The sequence below is a fragment of the Mastigoproctus giganteus genome, chromosome 5, assembly GCF_048544385.1.
Source record: "Mastigoproctus giganteus isolate SK-2022 chromosome 5, ASM4854438v1, whole genome shotgun sequence".
Lineage (NCBI taxonomy): Eukaryota > Metazoa > Arthropoda > Arachnida > Uropygi > Thelyphonidae > Mastigoproctus > Mastigoproctus giganteus.
The window spans coordinates 229,907,182-229,920,581 of NC_143579.1; the positions used below are offsets into that span (position 1 = coordinate 229,907,182).

A 13,400-nucleotide genomic window follows, 5' to 3' on the forward strand; every position below is an offset into this window, starting at 1 on the left:
TGGAAACATTTTATTCTGTTAATTTTGTCAAGCAGTTTAGTTGTGGTAAATCTAGGCTGAATTGATAACTGTCCTCATACAGATTGAAAGTCTTGTAAGCTGGTACTTAACATATGCAATATTTCCTGTAAAGAACTTGCATAGAATCAAAACTTACACACAATTTTCACCTGTAGATATTTCCTCTTCAGTCAAACTATATTACATTTTGTATTCTTCATGCACTTTTTTTATGTTGCAGTAAGTCATATACTGGTTTGCCCAAATAACATACCAGATTTCTTGGAATCCCCTTCTACTGTCATTTAGAACAAAATTCCATGAAGAATTAAGAGAAATAAGCTGTTCTCAGAGGTGAAACTAAAAATTCTGAGCTTCTGCTAAGCCGCCAGCAGCCACTGCATGATCTTTAAAAACTATACAATGCCCCCCCACCACTGTTCAAATCTATTCTTGCTGAAAAAAATTTCTTCCCAGTTTTCACTGCTTCACTTTCAATCTTTAGAACAACTTCTTTGAAGAAAGTTCTTAAAATTATAATTTATTTCCTATCCTCAACTCGTTTGCAGCACTGTATGTATAGAAATATTTTGTTTTTTGATAACCATAAAAAAAAAAAATAAATAAAAAGTTACTACTAGAGAATGAATAGGAAGTTCTTATCTCTGAAACCCTGCAATGTACTTTTGGTTGATATTCCTTGTTAATGAATATGTTGCTTGGCAAGAACAGAATTTAAATTGTGCTAAAGATGGCAATGCTTCCCCTTTCAGAATGAATGGCTAACTCACCTGCTCCTTAACAAAACTAGTAATATAACCTCTAACTGCAGGGTACATGAATAATTATAACATCAGTATTAAATTCAAACTGGTTGCTGCATTTCCAGTTGTTTTTACAATGAAATATATTCAGGTATGCAAATAAAAATAGACACTCTGGGTATTCTACTCTTTATTTGTTTCATTATTTTCTCACATCTATGCACAGGTATTTATAAATTACATATGGAATGTCCACTATCTTATATATATATTATAATACATAACCAGCATGAAACAGTGGGATCGCACTGTTCAAGAAACATGCAAACAAATATTACTAAATATACAAAGGGAATAACAATAGTAAATTGACAGTAATTTTTACATTTCCTTAACTATGCAAAAGAACATCATAAGTCTGCTGAACAACAGGGATTACGTCCATTGCACGAGATTTCAGGGAAAGCTGAAAGGGAAAAAATATTCACAAAACTATACAAAAATTCCTCTATTATCAAGTTTACTATTAATTATAATGACTAAACATATTTTAAATCACTTAAAATTACTTATTAAAGTACAGAAAGTGATATTCAATAAATTTAAACTAAAGTGATTGATTTTAATTTATTAAACCACAAAACTTCAATCCCTAAAATGCTCAAACTGATTGATTTTAATATTAATTTCAACCATTTTACAGCAAATGAGAACAACAGCTAGAAACTTGCTGACATTGGACTTGTTTACAATATGTTTATGCTAGGAAAATGTTAGAAGTTAGGGTAGAGAATGTGTTGTCAAGAAACCAGAACACTGTTGAGGATGAGCTGGAAACATCAGATTCTTTTTGTTGAGAGATATAAAACAGAACTGGGTTTAGAACGACTTAAGTTAACTAAGTTCTCTACCTACTGATGAATTACTGGTAGAGGGCAGAATTTAAAGAACTGGTAGTGGATATCTGAAGCTGCAGCTCTTTGTACAGAGCAAAGTTTGTCAAACTGTAAACTGAAATATGATGCATTATCATTAGCAATACTACAAATAGGAATTACATTTAACAGGGAGGGGCATCAACTGATGCTGTAGTCTTGGCATATTCTAGCACTAGTAGCAACTTCAGAAAACAAGAGAACCATAAACAGTTGTCTAAGAACAACTCCATTTATAACATTACATTCATCAGTAAACACATTTCATTTAATGTTTTATTTTGCATCACCTCTTCCAGCAACACATCTGATATCAAATGATAATTTCTTGTACTCACTTTTTTTTTTTAATGCAAAACCTCCTTACTTATATTAACTCATTAGGACCTTTCAATGTAGTTTTCTCAGTTATGCCCTGCTTCTGCTAACAATGATACAGTGCTTTTAATTCCTGTTCCAGAAGTTTCAATCCAAGTACTAAATAAATTCTGTGTTGCTTATGGCATCATCAACAAAACACCATCCCTTGAAAGTTATTCCTGAGATGTATAAAGTAATCAGACGGGTGAATAAGATGGATACTGTGAGTATATTTGATGCAGTCTTTTTTTGTGGCAATAAGCACTGCACAAACTGTACATAGTTGTGTTATTGTGTTGAAACAAAACCTTGTTCTGCAATGCTTTTGCATTGCTCTCCTTAATACAATAGTAAATAACAGGGGTGGCCAACAAGTCAATCGCAGCTTTAATTTCAGTCGATCACGATGACTTTTAAATTTATATAAAAAATACATTAGTCAAAATCTAAATGTTAATATTATTATGTGCCCCACTGCATACTATTATTACAAATCCATTGAACCACGTGACTATTCTTGTTGCAGCACAGCTAGCTAGGGCTCTTGTGAAAATTCACGCAGTTACCTTGTGGAGAGCATAGTGTATGTGTCGAATTCTTATTTAGCTTACTTAATATTAATGACTGGGCAGTACTAGTAGTTTAATACCCTTTGATTTAAAATGAATACTATAAAAAAGAGTAAAATGTATCATTTTCATCAAGAGTGGAATAGGATACTTTTTTGTAATGATAAAAGAAATATGTTATTGTTTCATTTGCAATGCTTCCATGGCTATACTCAAAATAGCAAATTTAGAAAGCCACTTCAAGACTCCATGGTAAATACCAATCGGATTTTCAGCCTAATTGTGACCTTAGAAAAAAATAAATTAAAAGAACTTAAATTCAGATTTGCACAACAAAATTTCCATTTTCTGATGGTCAATTCATCAAACACGCATTTTTAGGAATAACAGATTCTCTTTTCAAAAATGTTAAGAACAAAAATGAAATTAAAAGTGCTCTTCAAGACTGCAATTATCTCGAAATACTGTGATGCGACACATCGAAAAAATGAGTAAAAATGTGAGGGAACAATTGTGTGCTCATATTGCTAATTGTGTCTCCTTTTTTTTTACAACTCGATGAATCTACAGACATCAGTGATACAGTTAAATTGCTCGTTTTGATTTGTATGGTTTTTGATGATTCTGCCACTGGTTTCGTTAAAAGAAACTAGAGGTCTTGATATATTTAATGCATTAAAAATTTTTTTGAAAAAAAAAAAAAAAAAATTACCACCATTTAAGCTCGTATCAATAACAACAGATGGAGCTAAAGCAATGACGGGGCATCTTAATGGATTCATCGCATTGTGCCAAGATGAATTCCCAGATTTTTAGTTACCACTGTATCATCCACCAACAAGTGTTAGCCAGCAAAAGATTAAATACTAGAAGTGTTATGGACATAGCTTTCAAAATCATCAATTCCATCAGAGGACAATCTCTTCAAAGGAGACTTTTCAAAATGCAACTCGATGAAAATGAACCAAATTTGATATTACACACAAATGTGAGGTGGTCGAGTTGGAGTAAGTTTCTACAGAGATTTCGAAATTTGCTGAATGAAATTAAAAAAAATTGTTGATTGCAAGAATGATTATCAGCAGCTACAAGATACAGAGTGGTTGTGTAATCTGGATTTTTTGGGAGATTTTACCAGTAAATCTGGATTTGGAATTATAAGGAAAAAATAAAAATGTAGTGACATGATTAGTAGTATTTCTGCATATAAATATCAATTTTTGGCAATGGCTAAGGATCTCAAAGAAAAAAAATTCAATCATTTTGCAAATATGCAAGTTCATTATCAAGCAGCTACATTGTTCAGTATATTTCTTATCCATTTAATGTCGATTTAGTTACGAATCAAATTGAAGAAAAAATCGTTGCGATTTTTTACATGGAGAAAATATTACTTGAAAATGAAATTATTACACGGCGAAACGATATCTTCCTAAAAGCCAGATAATCAGAAAAAAACCTTTGGAAATATGTTTGCTGAGAAAAGTATTCAAATGTAAAAAAATGCAGTGAACTTTTTTTTTTTTTTTTGGTTCCACATATCTATGTGAATCTGCCTTTTCATATTTTAAGACGAAGAATCGCTCTACTCTTACGGACTTGCATACAGAAGATTTTTTACGGCTGGCCTTATCACAGTATATCCCCGATTTTGAAAGCTTGGCAAATGACATGAAGACACAAACTTCACAAAATTAAATTTAAATACGCATGAATTTAAAATAAGAATTTTGAATTGCATTGAATTTTAAAATTTATAAACATTTTTCAATATGTGTTTATTAACTTTTTAACCATGTACAATGAATTTCATGAGATGGTAGATCGTGGCACATTTTGAAGAAAAAAAAGTAGATAACATCATAAATTCAGTTGGTCACCCCTGGTATATAATGTAAGTTATGCAACAAGAAAGAATAATAAACTTTTTAACTTCATTTTTTTGAAATATGACTGCACCACATGCATTCAAACAGAGTATAAGAATCTCGTGACTGAATTAATTAGCCCCGTGAATGTTGCTTAACAAAAGTTCTAAAAGTAGGGTGGTTTTCCCTCCAAGTGGATTAAAATCCAAAGCTGCAAATTTGGATTTTAACTGCTTCTTGAAGGCAGCAGTGAACATGTTAACAAAACCATCGAGAGGCATATATCTTCACAAGAATGCACATATACATGCCTTGCCTCCAGACATACTGACCTCACCCCATGAAATTAAGGCATACTAACCAGCTTCTGCATATCCTTGTTGTAGAACTTGGAACAAAACTATTATTGTCATCTTGACATCAGATTGAAGGGTATCTTCAAATAAATGGAAGTGTAATGGCATCAGGTGTGATCCAGATAGTAAACAGCTCAGCTATTTTAATTTCATGAAGATATTCCATTCCTTCAAGATACTTGGTGGCAAGATATCAAAGTAATTAACCTTATCAGCAGTGAATTTTCTGCAAGTGGGTAGGTCTTCTACAATATATTTGATAGGAGCAAGCTCTGTGAGCAAACTTTTCCAAGGATGAAAACCCTGTACATAAATGCTTTAATATATCAATGTTCTTAGTCTGACTTTACTGCCAAACACTAGAGCAAAATTACTGTCAAAAAAAAAAAAAAAAAAAAATCTTAAATCCATTGTTACTTTTTTGATACAATTACCTATACAACTATTTATGTATTACTTTATTCAGTTTTATCAAATTCTGGATCTGAGTTTCACAGACTTTGTCATCATCGATTTAGTAATTTATACAACACATATAGAGATACTGTAGCAGTGTAGCGTGTCAGTTATGTTTTACTTAAAACAAAATTAATGTTCCCACGCATGTCACATTGTTAAAATAATTTTTATAACTCATTGTTAAAATAATTTTTATAACTATGAGCATATGTTTAATACTTTTGTCAAAAGACTATTACAAGAATGAATTTTATCTGCTACAGTTGAAAATACACATTCTTCAAATTAAGTGAAACGATCTTCATTTAAAGATGTGGATTATAAAACTTATATATTTAGGTATATATTTTAATAATAGATTACAAAGTCTCTAATATCCAGTTGGCTTGAAACAATGTAACATTTTTCAAACATGTTAAATCACACCCTCAACCCATGCTTCTTAATAGAGAACTACATGTGTCCATTAGAGGCACATAAAAAAACCAGTTATGAAGGAGAGATAAAAATATTTTGAGAAACTATTGTTGTGATTTCAGCATGGTATATGATAGTGTGGATAGAGTGAAGCTGATGGAAACAATGGGAAGCCTAGGCATACCAAAAAATCTTGTAAGACTGATGAAGATCATGGTGGAAGGAAGCAAGTGCAAGGTTAAGGTGCAAGGGAATCTCTCTCTGAATCCTTCGAAGTGAGGAGAGGGCTGAGACAGGGGGACCTTTGTCGCCAGTCCTTTTTAACTTGTTGTTGGAGAGGGTTATGAGGAAAGTATCAGCCACCTCCAATGGGATCATATATAACAGACTCTACCAGCACTTAGCCTATGCAGATGATGTAGTGATGACTTCAGAAACCCACATATTCTGAGGACAGCTTTTGAAGAGTTTGAGAAAGAAGCAGAAAAGGTTAGGTTGAGGGTAAATGAAAATAAAACGAAGTTTATGATTACAAGTAGGAAGGAGAGAAAGTACCCAACAGATCTGGCAAACAGTGAAGCATAGTTTCAATAGAACAGAATCCTTCAAATATCTGGGAGCTATGATTCAACATGATAATAGTAACACCCCAGAAAAGATTCATCTTAATGCTGATAATAGATGCTACTTTTCCCTGCAGAAACACTTTTGATCAAAGCTGCTCTCTAGAAGAATGAAATTAGTGTTATATGAAACAGTGGTACGACCTATTGTGACTTATGCTAGTGAAACATGGGTGCTTAATAAAAAGGATGAAAAATCTTTAAATGTGTGGGAAAGGAAGATATTACAGAAAATTTTTGGCCCTATAAAAGTCGGGGAGAGTGAAAGATAAGGACAAACCAAGAGCTGAAGGAACTGTATGGAAAACCAGATATAGTGAGAGTGATAAAGAGTTCAAAACTTAGATGGGCAGGTCACGTGATACAAAGTGTTTGTTTGTTATTTGGTTTTTAGCATTAGTAACTAAGGTCATACTGCTCTGGGGATATGTGGGGATCATTCCCTGACCTTTCCGCATCTTCTGTATTTGGTGGGCACGGGCTCAAACCCCGGTCTAATCAAGAGGCGGGTGCTACGCACTGCTGCTCCTGCCCACCTGGCTACGGAGGTGCCTACATGATACGAATGGAGGAAAACAGATGGCCAAGGAAAGCAATGGAAGGGCAACCGGGAGGAAAAAGAATGAGAGGAAGACCGAGAAGGAGGTGGGTGGACAACATAGAGAATGACCTATGACAGCTTAGGGTGAGACGATGGAGAACAATGGCCAGGGAAAGAGACAGCTGGAGAAAAATCTTTGAGGAGGCCAATGTTCTACAAGGACTGTAGTGCTGTGGAATAAATAAAAGCATTGTTGTGATATTCAAGCACATTAAATCTAAATGTTTAATATAGTTTTTCTCAGTACAAAATACTAAAAGAAGATTGTTGTATCTTATACTTTAATGTTAATTCCTAAAGCAAGCAATTAGAAAAGGAATTTTCCAGGGCAAATTAATTTAAAGTGATTGTTAAAAATTCTGTCTACAACAGAAAATTCGATTAAATGCAAGACGGCACTACGGAACATTTATTTATTTTGATTAATTCAAAGTTTAACTAACGTAAGAGAAGTTAATTTTTTGTGAGTAAATTTGGAATCTAAAAAAAAAAAACCCACAAGGATTCCATAAAAAATACTGCATTTTGTAATCTTGTTTTATTCTAGAAGAAAATATAGGCTTTTTTGTTTTTTAAATAACCGTATTTTCATTTAATCTGTTAAACCAATGAAAAAGCTTAAATTATATCTTAAATGCCTGGATCTGTGTTTGCTAAAGGGGAACCTGCTAATAAAGGAAATCAGCATAAGTGGGATAGATTAATAGTTACAAATAATTTTTCTCTTTATTTTAGAGATGGGATGTAGTAAGAAAATAGCTGTGCTAACTATATTAATGACTGACTGCTTTGTATGTGGCAAATTTTTTTAAGATTTCCAATTCGTCAATCCCATAATAAAAAACAAAATAAATGAGATTACCACTACACAGCAGCTTATGTAACTTATTTAATTAACTTATTACTTCAATTTACTTACTGTAACAGTTGTGTTTCCTGGTTGAATTTTCATTTCAGCTAATACCCAGATTTCTTTTGCAAGTTTAATAGACTGATAAAGCATATTCTGTCCTTCTACAACCCGTTTTGCGATTGTGAAAATATTGCTGCTTTGAAGTTTCTGGGATACGTCATCTAAACATAAGAAAAATAAAGGCAATTGAAACTTTGTAAATGTTTCTTAAATTATGATATATATATCCAAAATTAAGTTTATAAATTGTAAAGCCATTTATTTTAGCTTAGGTTAAATTCAAGCTCCAGATTAATATATCTGTCAATTTTTAGAAATCTAAATCCGGAACCATTTTTAATGCCAAAATGCACTAGAACAGCATTCCGAAATGTGTCTTGAAATTAATAATAATAAGTAATTAAAAGAGCATGATTATGCATGCCATTATGAAGTGTAATATACTACTTTAGAGTTATTTCATTTACATGTTCTAAAAGTATTTAAAATGTTTCTTTTGGGGGAGGGGATAGTAAGTAAAACACCTTTATCAAACACATCCCATTAGCAGACAACTCTGAATAGTAGACATTTCTTAATGCACCAGCAGAATGCATGCTACCTCCCATTAATGGTTCCTTTTAACAGCAGATGTGGAAACTGAAAATTGTAAATTAGTAGATGATGTAGTAAAAATGAGATGTTCCTGGAATCCTTCATTTACAGCCAGCAGTAAATACCATTTGAGTTTGTGATGCAAGTTGTTTCGTGAAGCTCACAAAACAACTGACATTTTTTTTCTTTCAGGTCACATTAATGACCTGAAAGCAAAAATCGTTCAGCAAATCACGCCAGAAATATCTAATGACATATGGGAAAATTAGCCTCATTATGAACTGTGTCATATTAGCCAGGATGAGGTTATTGAACTAAGACAAACCTAATCATAACTTCTATCTTTGTAGGCTAAATAAAAGTAAGGTGAGAGTTCCTCTTTCAAAACATTTTAAAAGCATGTGTAACTCTGTATTTTCACACTTACAGTTGTACCTTTGTACTTGCAGACCTACTGTCATTTTATGTTGGTATTGAAACATTTTATAGTGGTTTATATTTATAAATACAAACTGTAACTGAGTATAATGATCAATATTATCAATATCTGAGCTGTGCAAGTTCTCAATACCACAATATTCATGGATAATCCCATTTCCTCAGAAGCATATGATATCCTTGAATTCGTGATTGGTAACGCCTATTTTATTTTCAAGACATCTATTTACAGATATGAAAGAGTTAAAACTGCAAGGGAACAAACTGTACTTTGCACATGAACCACAAGAAGAAAAATATTTTGAAACTTTACTAATTCCAAAATATGTGAATGTGATGTGGAGAAATGCCATTCAGAATAAAGGTCAACAAGGTGGTATTCTGTGAGCTACTGGCTACCGATAAAGATTTAGAATGGACAATTTTTTGTTCATGGCTAGAAACCTTCAGTGGTCAGCAGCTGGTGGTGCATAGATACCACCTTGTTAACCTTTATTCTGAATAGCATTTTCTTGCATTACATTGATGTATTTTGGAATTAATAAAGTTGCAGAATATTTTATTCTTAAGCTTATTTTATAAGTAAAGTATTAAGATAAACTGTTACAATAATTTACCTGTATTAAGAAGAATGTTCTCAAAGTTACACTGGACTTCATTCTGTGCTGGAATGTCCTTCCATGTAGCCAAAAACACACGTTTATCCATAGCACCATCCTCAGTAAATAATACATGAATTGGTACCAAACAACTAAAATAAAAAACATCAACGTTGTTTTTCACAGCAACCTGTAAATGAAGAAAAAATACAGACAAACTTGTTTAGCTCATTATTTCTTTTTATAAATGGTTATTCATCTTTTTAATTTATGATTACTTGGTAACACCTAAAACATTCAGGAAAATTTATGAATTCATTTGTTTCAAAAATGCTACTGAATTTAGTTTTTTAACCCATAATTTTTATGGTAGTTTGATGGCAATTAGTTGTAAAATTTTATGTATGTAACAATAGACTACTACAAAAATTATTATTATTTAACAAGCATTATAATAAAAAATAAATGTTAGAATATAATTTTGGCATACCATTTGTCTCAACTAAGAGTTTTAAATTTTTACCAATAGTAGATTTGAGGCAAGGCAAGTACAACTGCAAGACATCATCAACATATAGTGTCTAAATTGCATGCATTCTATGATCTGTTTGCATGCTTTGTTGTTGAAAAACTAGTATTTCTGGGCAAAAAACTTTACAACCCTCACCAAGTGTGAAAAGAGCCCGTAAAAGTATGTTACTTTCACATGCTGGCATCCTATCCTGAAGGTATTCCTTAATTTTAGCTGGTGATGGAAATTGAACCCAACCATTTTTATTTACTAATGTGGTAAGAGAGGGCAGCAACAATATCCACTGTGCTACTCCATGAGGTCTATTAATTTTGATAAGTGCTTTATCTATACATAGTGCAATGTTACTTGCTACATGCACAATCCAAGCATTATCATACCTGTTTATTTTAGAGTTGTTTGTTTGATTGATAGCAACAGCCATTATGTTCCAAGGCCTGATTATTTTAGACAAAGTATAATATATGTATGTAGTCTCTTCCATCATGCAGTATGACTGATGACTTTTGAGGTTATGATGAACATCGTGGCGTGATCCAATATTCCTTACATTTTGAGGGTACAGCTCTAAAACGGTGTTCGCAGGCCTGCCACTAGTTAGTACACAGGACCAAACCTATTGGTAACGCTATAGGAGGCTTCCGGATCAGCTAGCGTATAATCTTGCTACCTCTACTCTGCCAGATAGTGACTGGAGGGAGTCCAAGTAATGTGCATGCAGAGAGCATTGTCGAGGCCATGTTATGTCAAGGATCTGGGTATATTCTTACCATGTGTACGCCATATCCAAAAATTTCATTACTTCATACAGCATGTCCCACCCACTTTTTCTTACTATTGAATACACCATGAATTGTCAAACTAATAGAGCAAGCTTATCTGCGAAAATATCTAAACCTCCCAAGCACTTCCTAATTAATTTCACAAATATACGTGGTCTCAATTCTAATCTCAATGATGTCCATTTCCACTTGCAGTCTGCCAAAAACCCCACGTACTTTTTCTGACGTAATCTCAGTTATCGGTTAATTCAACTACTGCTCATCTCAGATGCTCAAATTATTCGCTATGATTCCTTTCGCCTCAAAGGTGGTACTTGTGCATATGTCCGTTCTAATATTCCCTGTCAGAGACTTGGCAATTTGGAATCTCCTCTCTTTGATCTTTTCTGGCTTAAAATCTCTCTACCTCATTGTGTCAAATTAATCTGTTGTCTCTACTGTTCTCCCAACTCCACTAATCACTTGGAGCTCATTAACTTGACTTTCTCCAGTCCAACTTTCCTAACAGTGAGGTAATTTTGCTTGGTGATTTTAATGTTCACAACTCCAGCTGGCTTCCATTATCAAGTCACACTGACCCAGCTGGTTGAGATGCTGAGGCTTCTGCAATTACTAATGACCTTGCACAGATTGTTCATTTACCTACAAGAATACCGGACAATCCTAATCATACAGCCAACACGTCTGATATTTTTCTGACAAACAACTCTTCTAAGTACACGGTCAAAGCGAGAGGTACTTTGGGCACTTCAGATCACAACTTGGTGATTGTCTCTTCTCCAATGGAGCCTTTATCTCATGGCTATTCACAACCATGTGTTGTTTGCCATTACAAGAATGCAAAATGGATTGACCTGCAAGATTTCTTTTGTTCTCCTTGGTCGGATTACTGTTTCAAAACTTCTGATGTCAACATTTGCTCAGATCGTGTCCATGAAATTATTCTTGCAGGAATGGAATCCTTTATCCCACACTCCACTTTAAAATCTTGTCCTTTATCTAAACCTTGGAATAAATGTGTTAAGGCTGTTCAAGAAAAGAATGTTGCATATCGTAATTGGCTTGTTTCTAATTCTTCAGTTTCATTTTCTGCCTACACCAAAGCTCGCAACAATTGTAAAGCAGTTATTAATCAGTCCAAACTAGAGTTTGAACAGGCTAAGAGTAGAAAACTTGCTTCTTGCCCTAATGGTAGCCGAGCATTCTGGTCTCTTGCCAAAGCTATTGGATGCAACTTTTGCCCATCTCTGCTCCCACCTCTGTCCAAACCAGATGGCTCGGTTGTAACTTCAGCCAAGGATAAAACTGACCTGCTAGCATCCCATTTTTCTTCCAGCTCATGTATTAATGATCTTGGTAAAACACCTCCCATCATTCCCAACACATTCCATTCAATGCCTCCTGTGGTCTTCTGCCAAAAGGATGTCAGAAGGATTTTGATGAATCTTGATGCTAAGAAAGCTTCAGGTCCCGATGGTATTTCTCCACTTGTTCTCAAAACCCGTGCTCCTGAACTTACTCCTATTCTTTTGCGCCATTTTCCAAAGATGTTTTTCCTCCTGCTTGGAAATTTGGTCATATGCAGCCAGTTCCTAAAAAGGGTGACAAATCCCTCCCATCCAATTGCAATTACTTCTACTCTTTCTAAAGTAATGGAGCAATTAATTAACCACCAACTCTTAAACTACCTAGAAACCTTCTGTCTGATCAATGATCGCCAGTATGGATTCCGTCAGTGTCGATCCGCTGGTTCTGGCTTATTAGCCCATTTATGGACTAATTCAATGGAAAGGTTTGGTGAAACACAAGTAGTTGCTCTTGACATCTCAAAGGCTTTCAATCGTGTTTGGCATAAAGGCCTTCTAAACAAGCTTCCATCTTATGGTTTGCCAACTGTTTTTAGTAATTGGTTATCCAGTTTTCTCTCTGATCGCTCACTGAGGGTGATGGTAGATGGCTCTGTCTTCTAACTTCTCCACTAATGCCGGTGTTCCCCAAGGTTCAGTTCTTTCCCCCACTCTTTTCCTCTTGTATATTAATGACCTCCTTCCATTGACTGGAAATCCTATCCATAGTTTTGCCGATGATAGCACATTGCATTCTACTTTCCATTTTGAGAAAACTTGCCCTGCTCAATCAGCTTCAACTTCTCGAAAATCTGCTACCAATTCCTTAAATGCTGATCTTCAGGTAATTCTCCAGCTGGGCAAAGACAACTTAGTTGATTTCAACCCTTCTAAAACTCAGTCTTGTCTTATATCTCGCAAAAAGGATTCTTCTGCTCCTATGCTTATCTTTAGTGACACTCTGATTTCTAGGAAAAATGATATATTTCTTTTGGTCTTCTGACTTCTGATCACTCTTCGCACAAGCACATTACAAATATTTCTTCCTCTGCATCTAAAAAACTTGGTTTTTCTCTTTCGCTCTCGGTGTTACTTTTCTCCCAAACAGCTGCTCACTCTGTATAAATCGCAAATCCACCCTGCCATGGAATATTGTTCCCACATCTGGGGTGGTGCCCCCAAAACCTCTCTCAGGCTTCTTTATTCCATTCAGAAGAGGGCAATTAGGTTAATTAATGATTCAT

At 34.2% G+C, this 13,400-nt stretch overlaps 1 protein-coding gene across 1 annotated transcript in view; it reads right to left on the minus strand.

The window, feature by feature from the left end:
* Window positions 1-946: 946 nt before the first annotated feature.
* Window positions 947-13,400, minus strand: part of AP-1-2beta (adaptor protein complex 1/2, beta subunit) — a 99,990-nt gene continuing 87,536 nt past the window's right edge. The window contains exons 18-20 of the mRNA XM_090374445.1: window positions 9,515-9,686; window positions 7,872-8,026; window positions 947-1,230 (exon numbers count right to left, since the gene is read on the minus strand). Coding sequence (XP_090230571.1) covers window positions 1,156-1,230; window positions 7,872-8,026; window positions 9,515-9,686 — 402 coding nt within the window. The 3' untranslated portion in view covers window positions 947-1,155. The remainder of the gene's footprint in view (window positions 1,231-7,871; window positions 8,027-9,514; window positions 9,687-13,400) is intronic.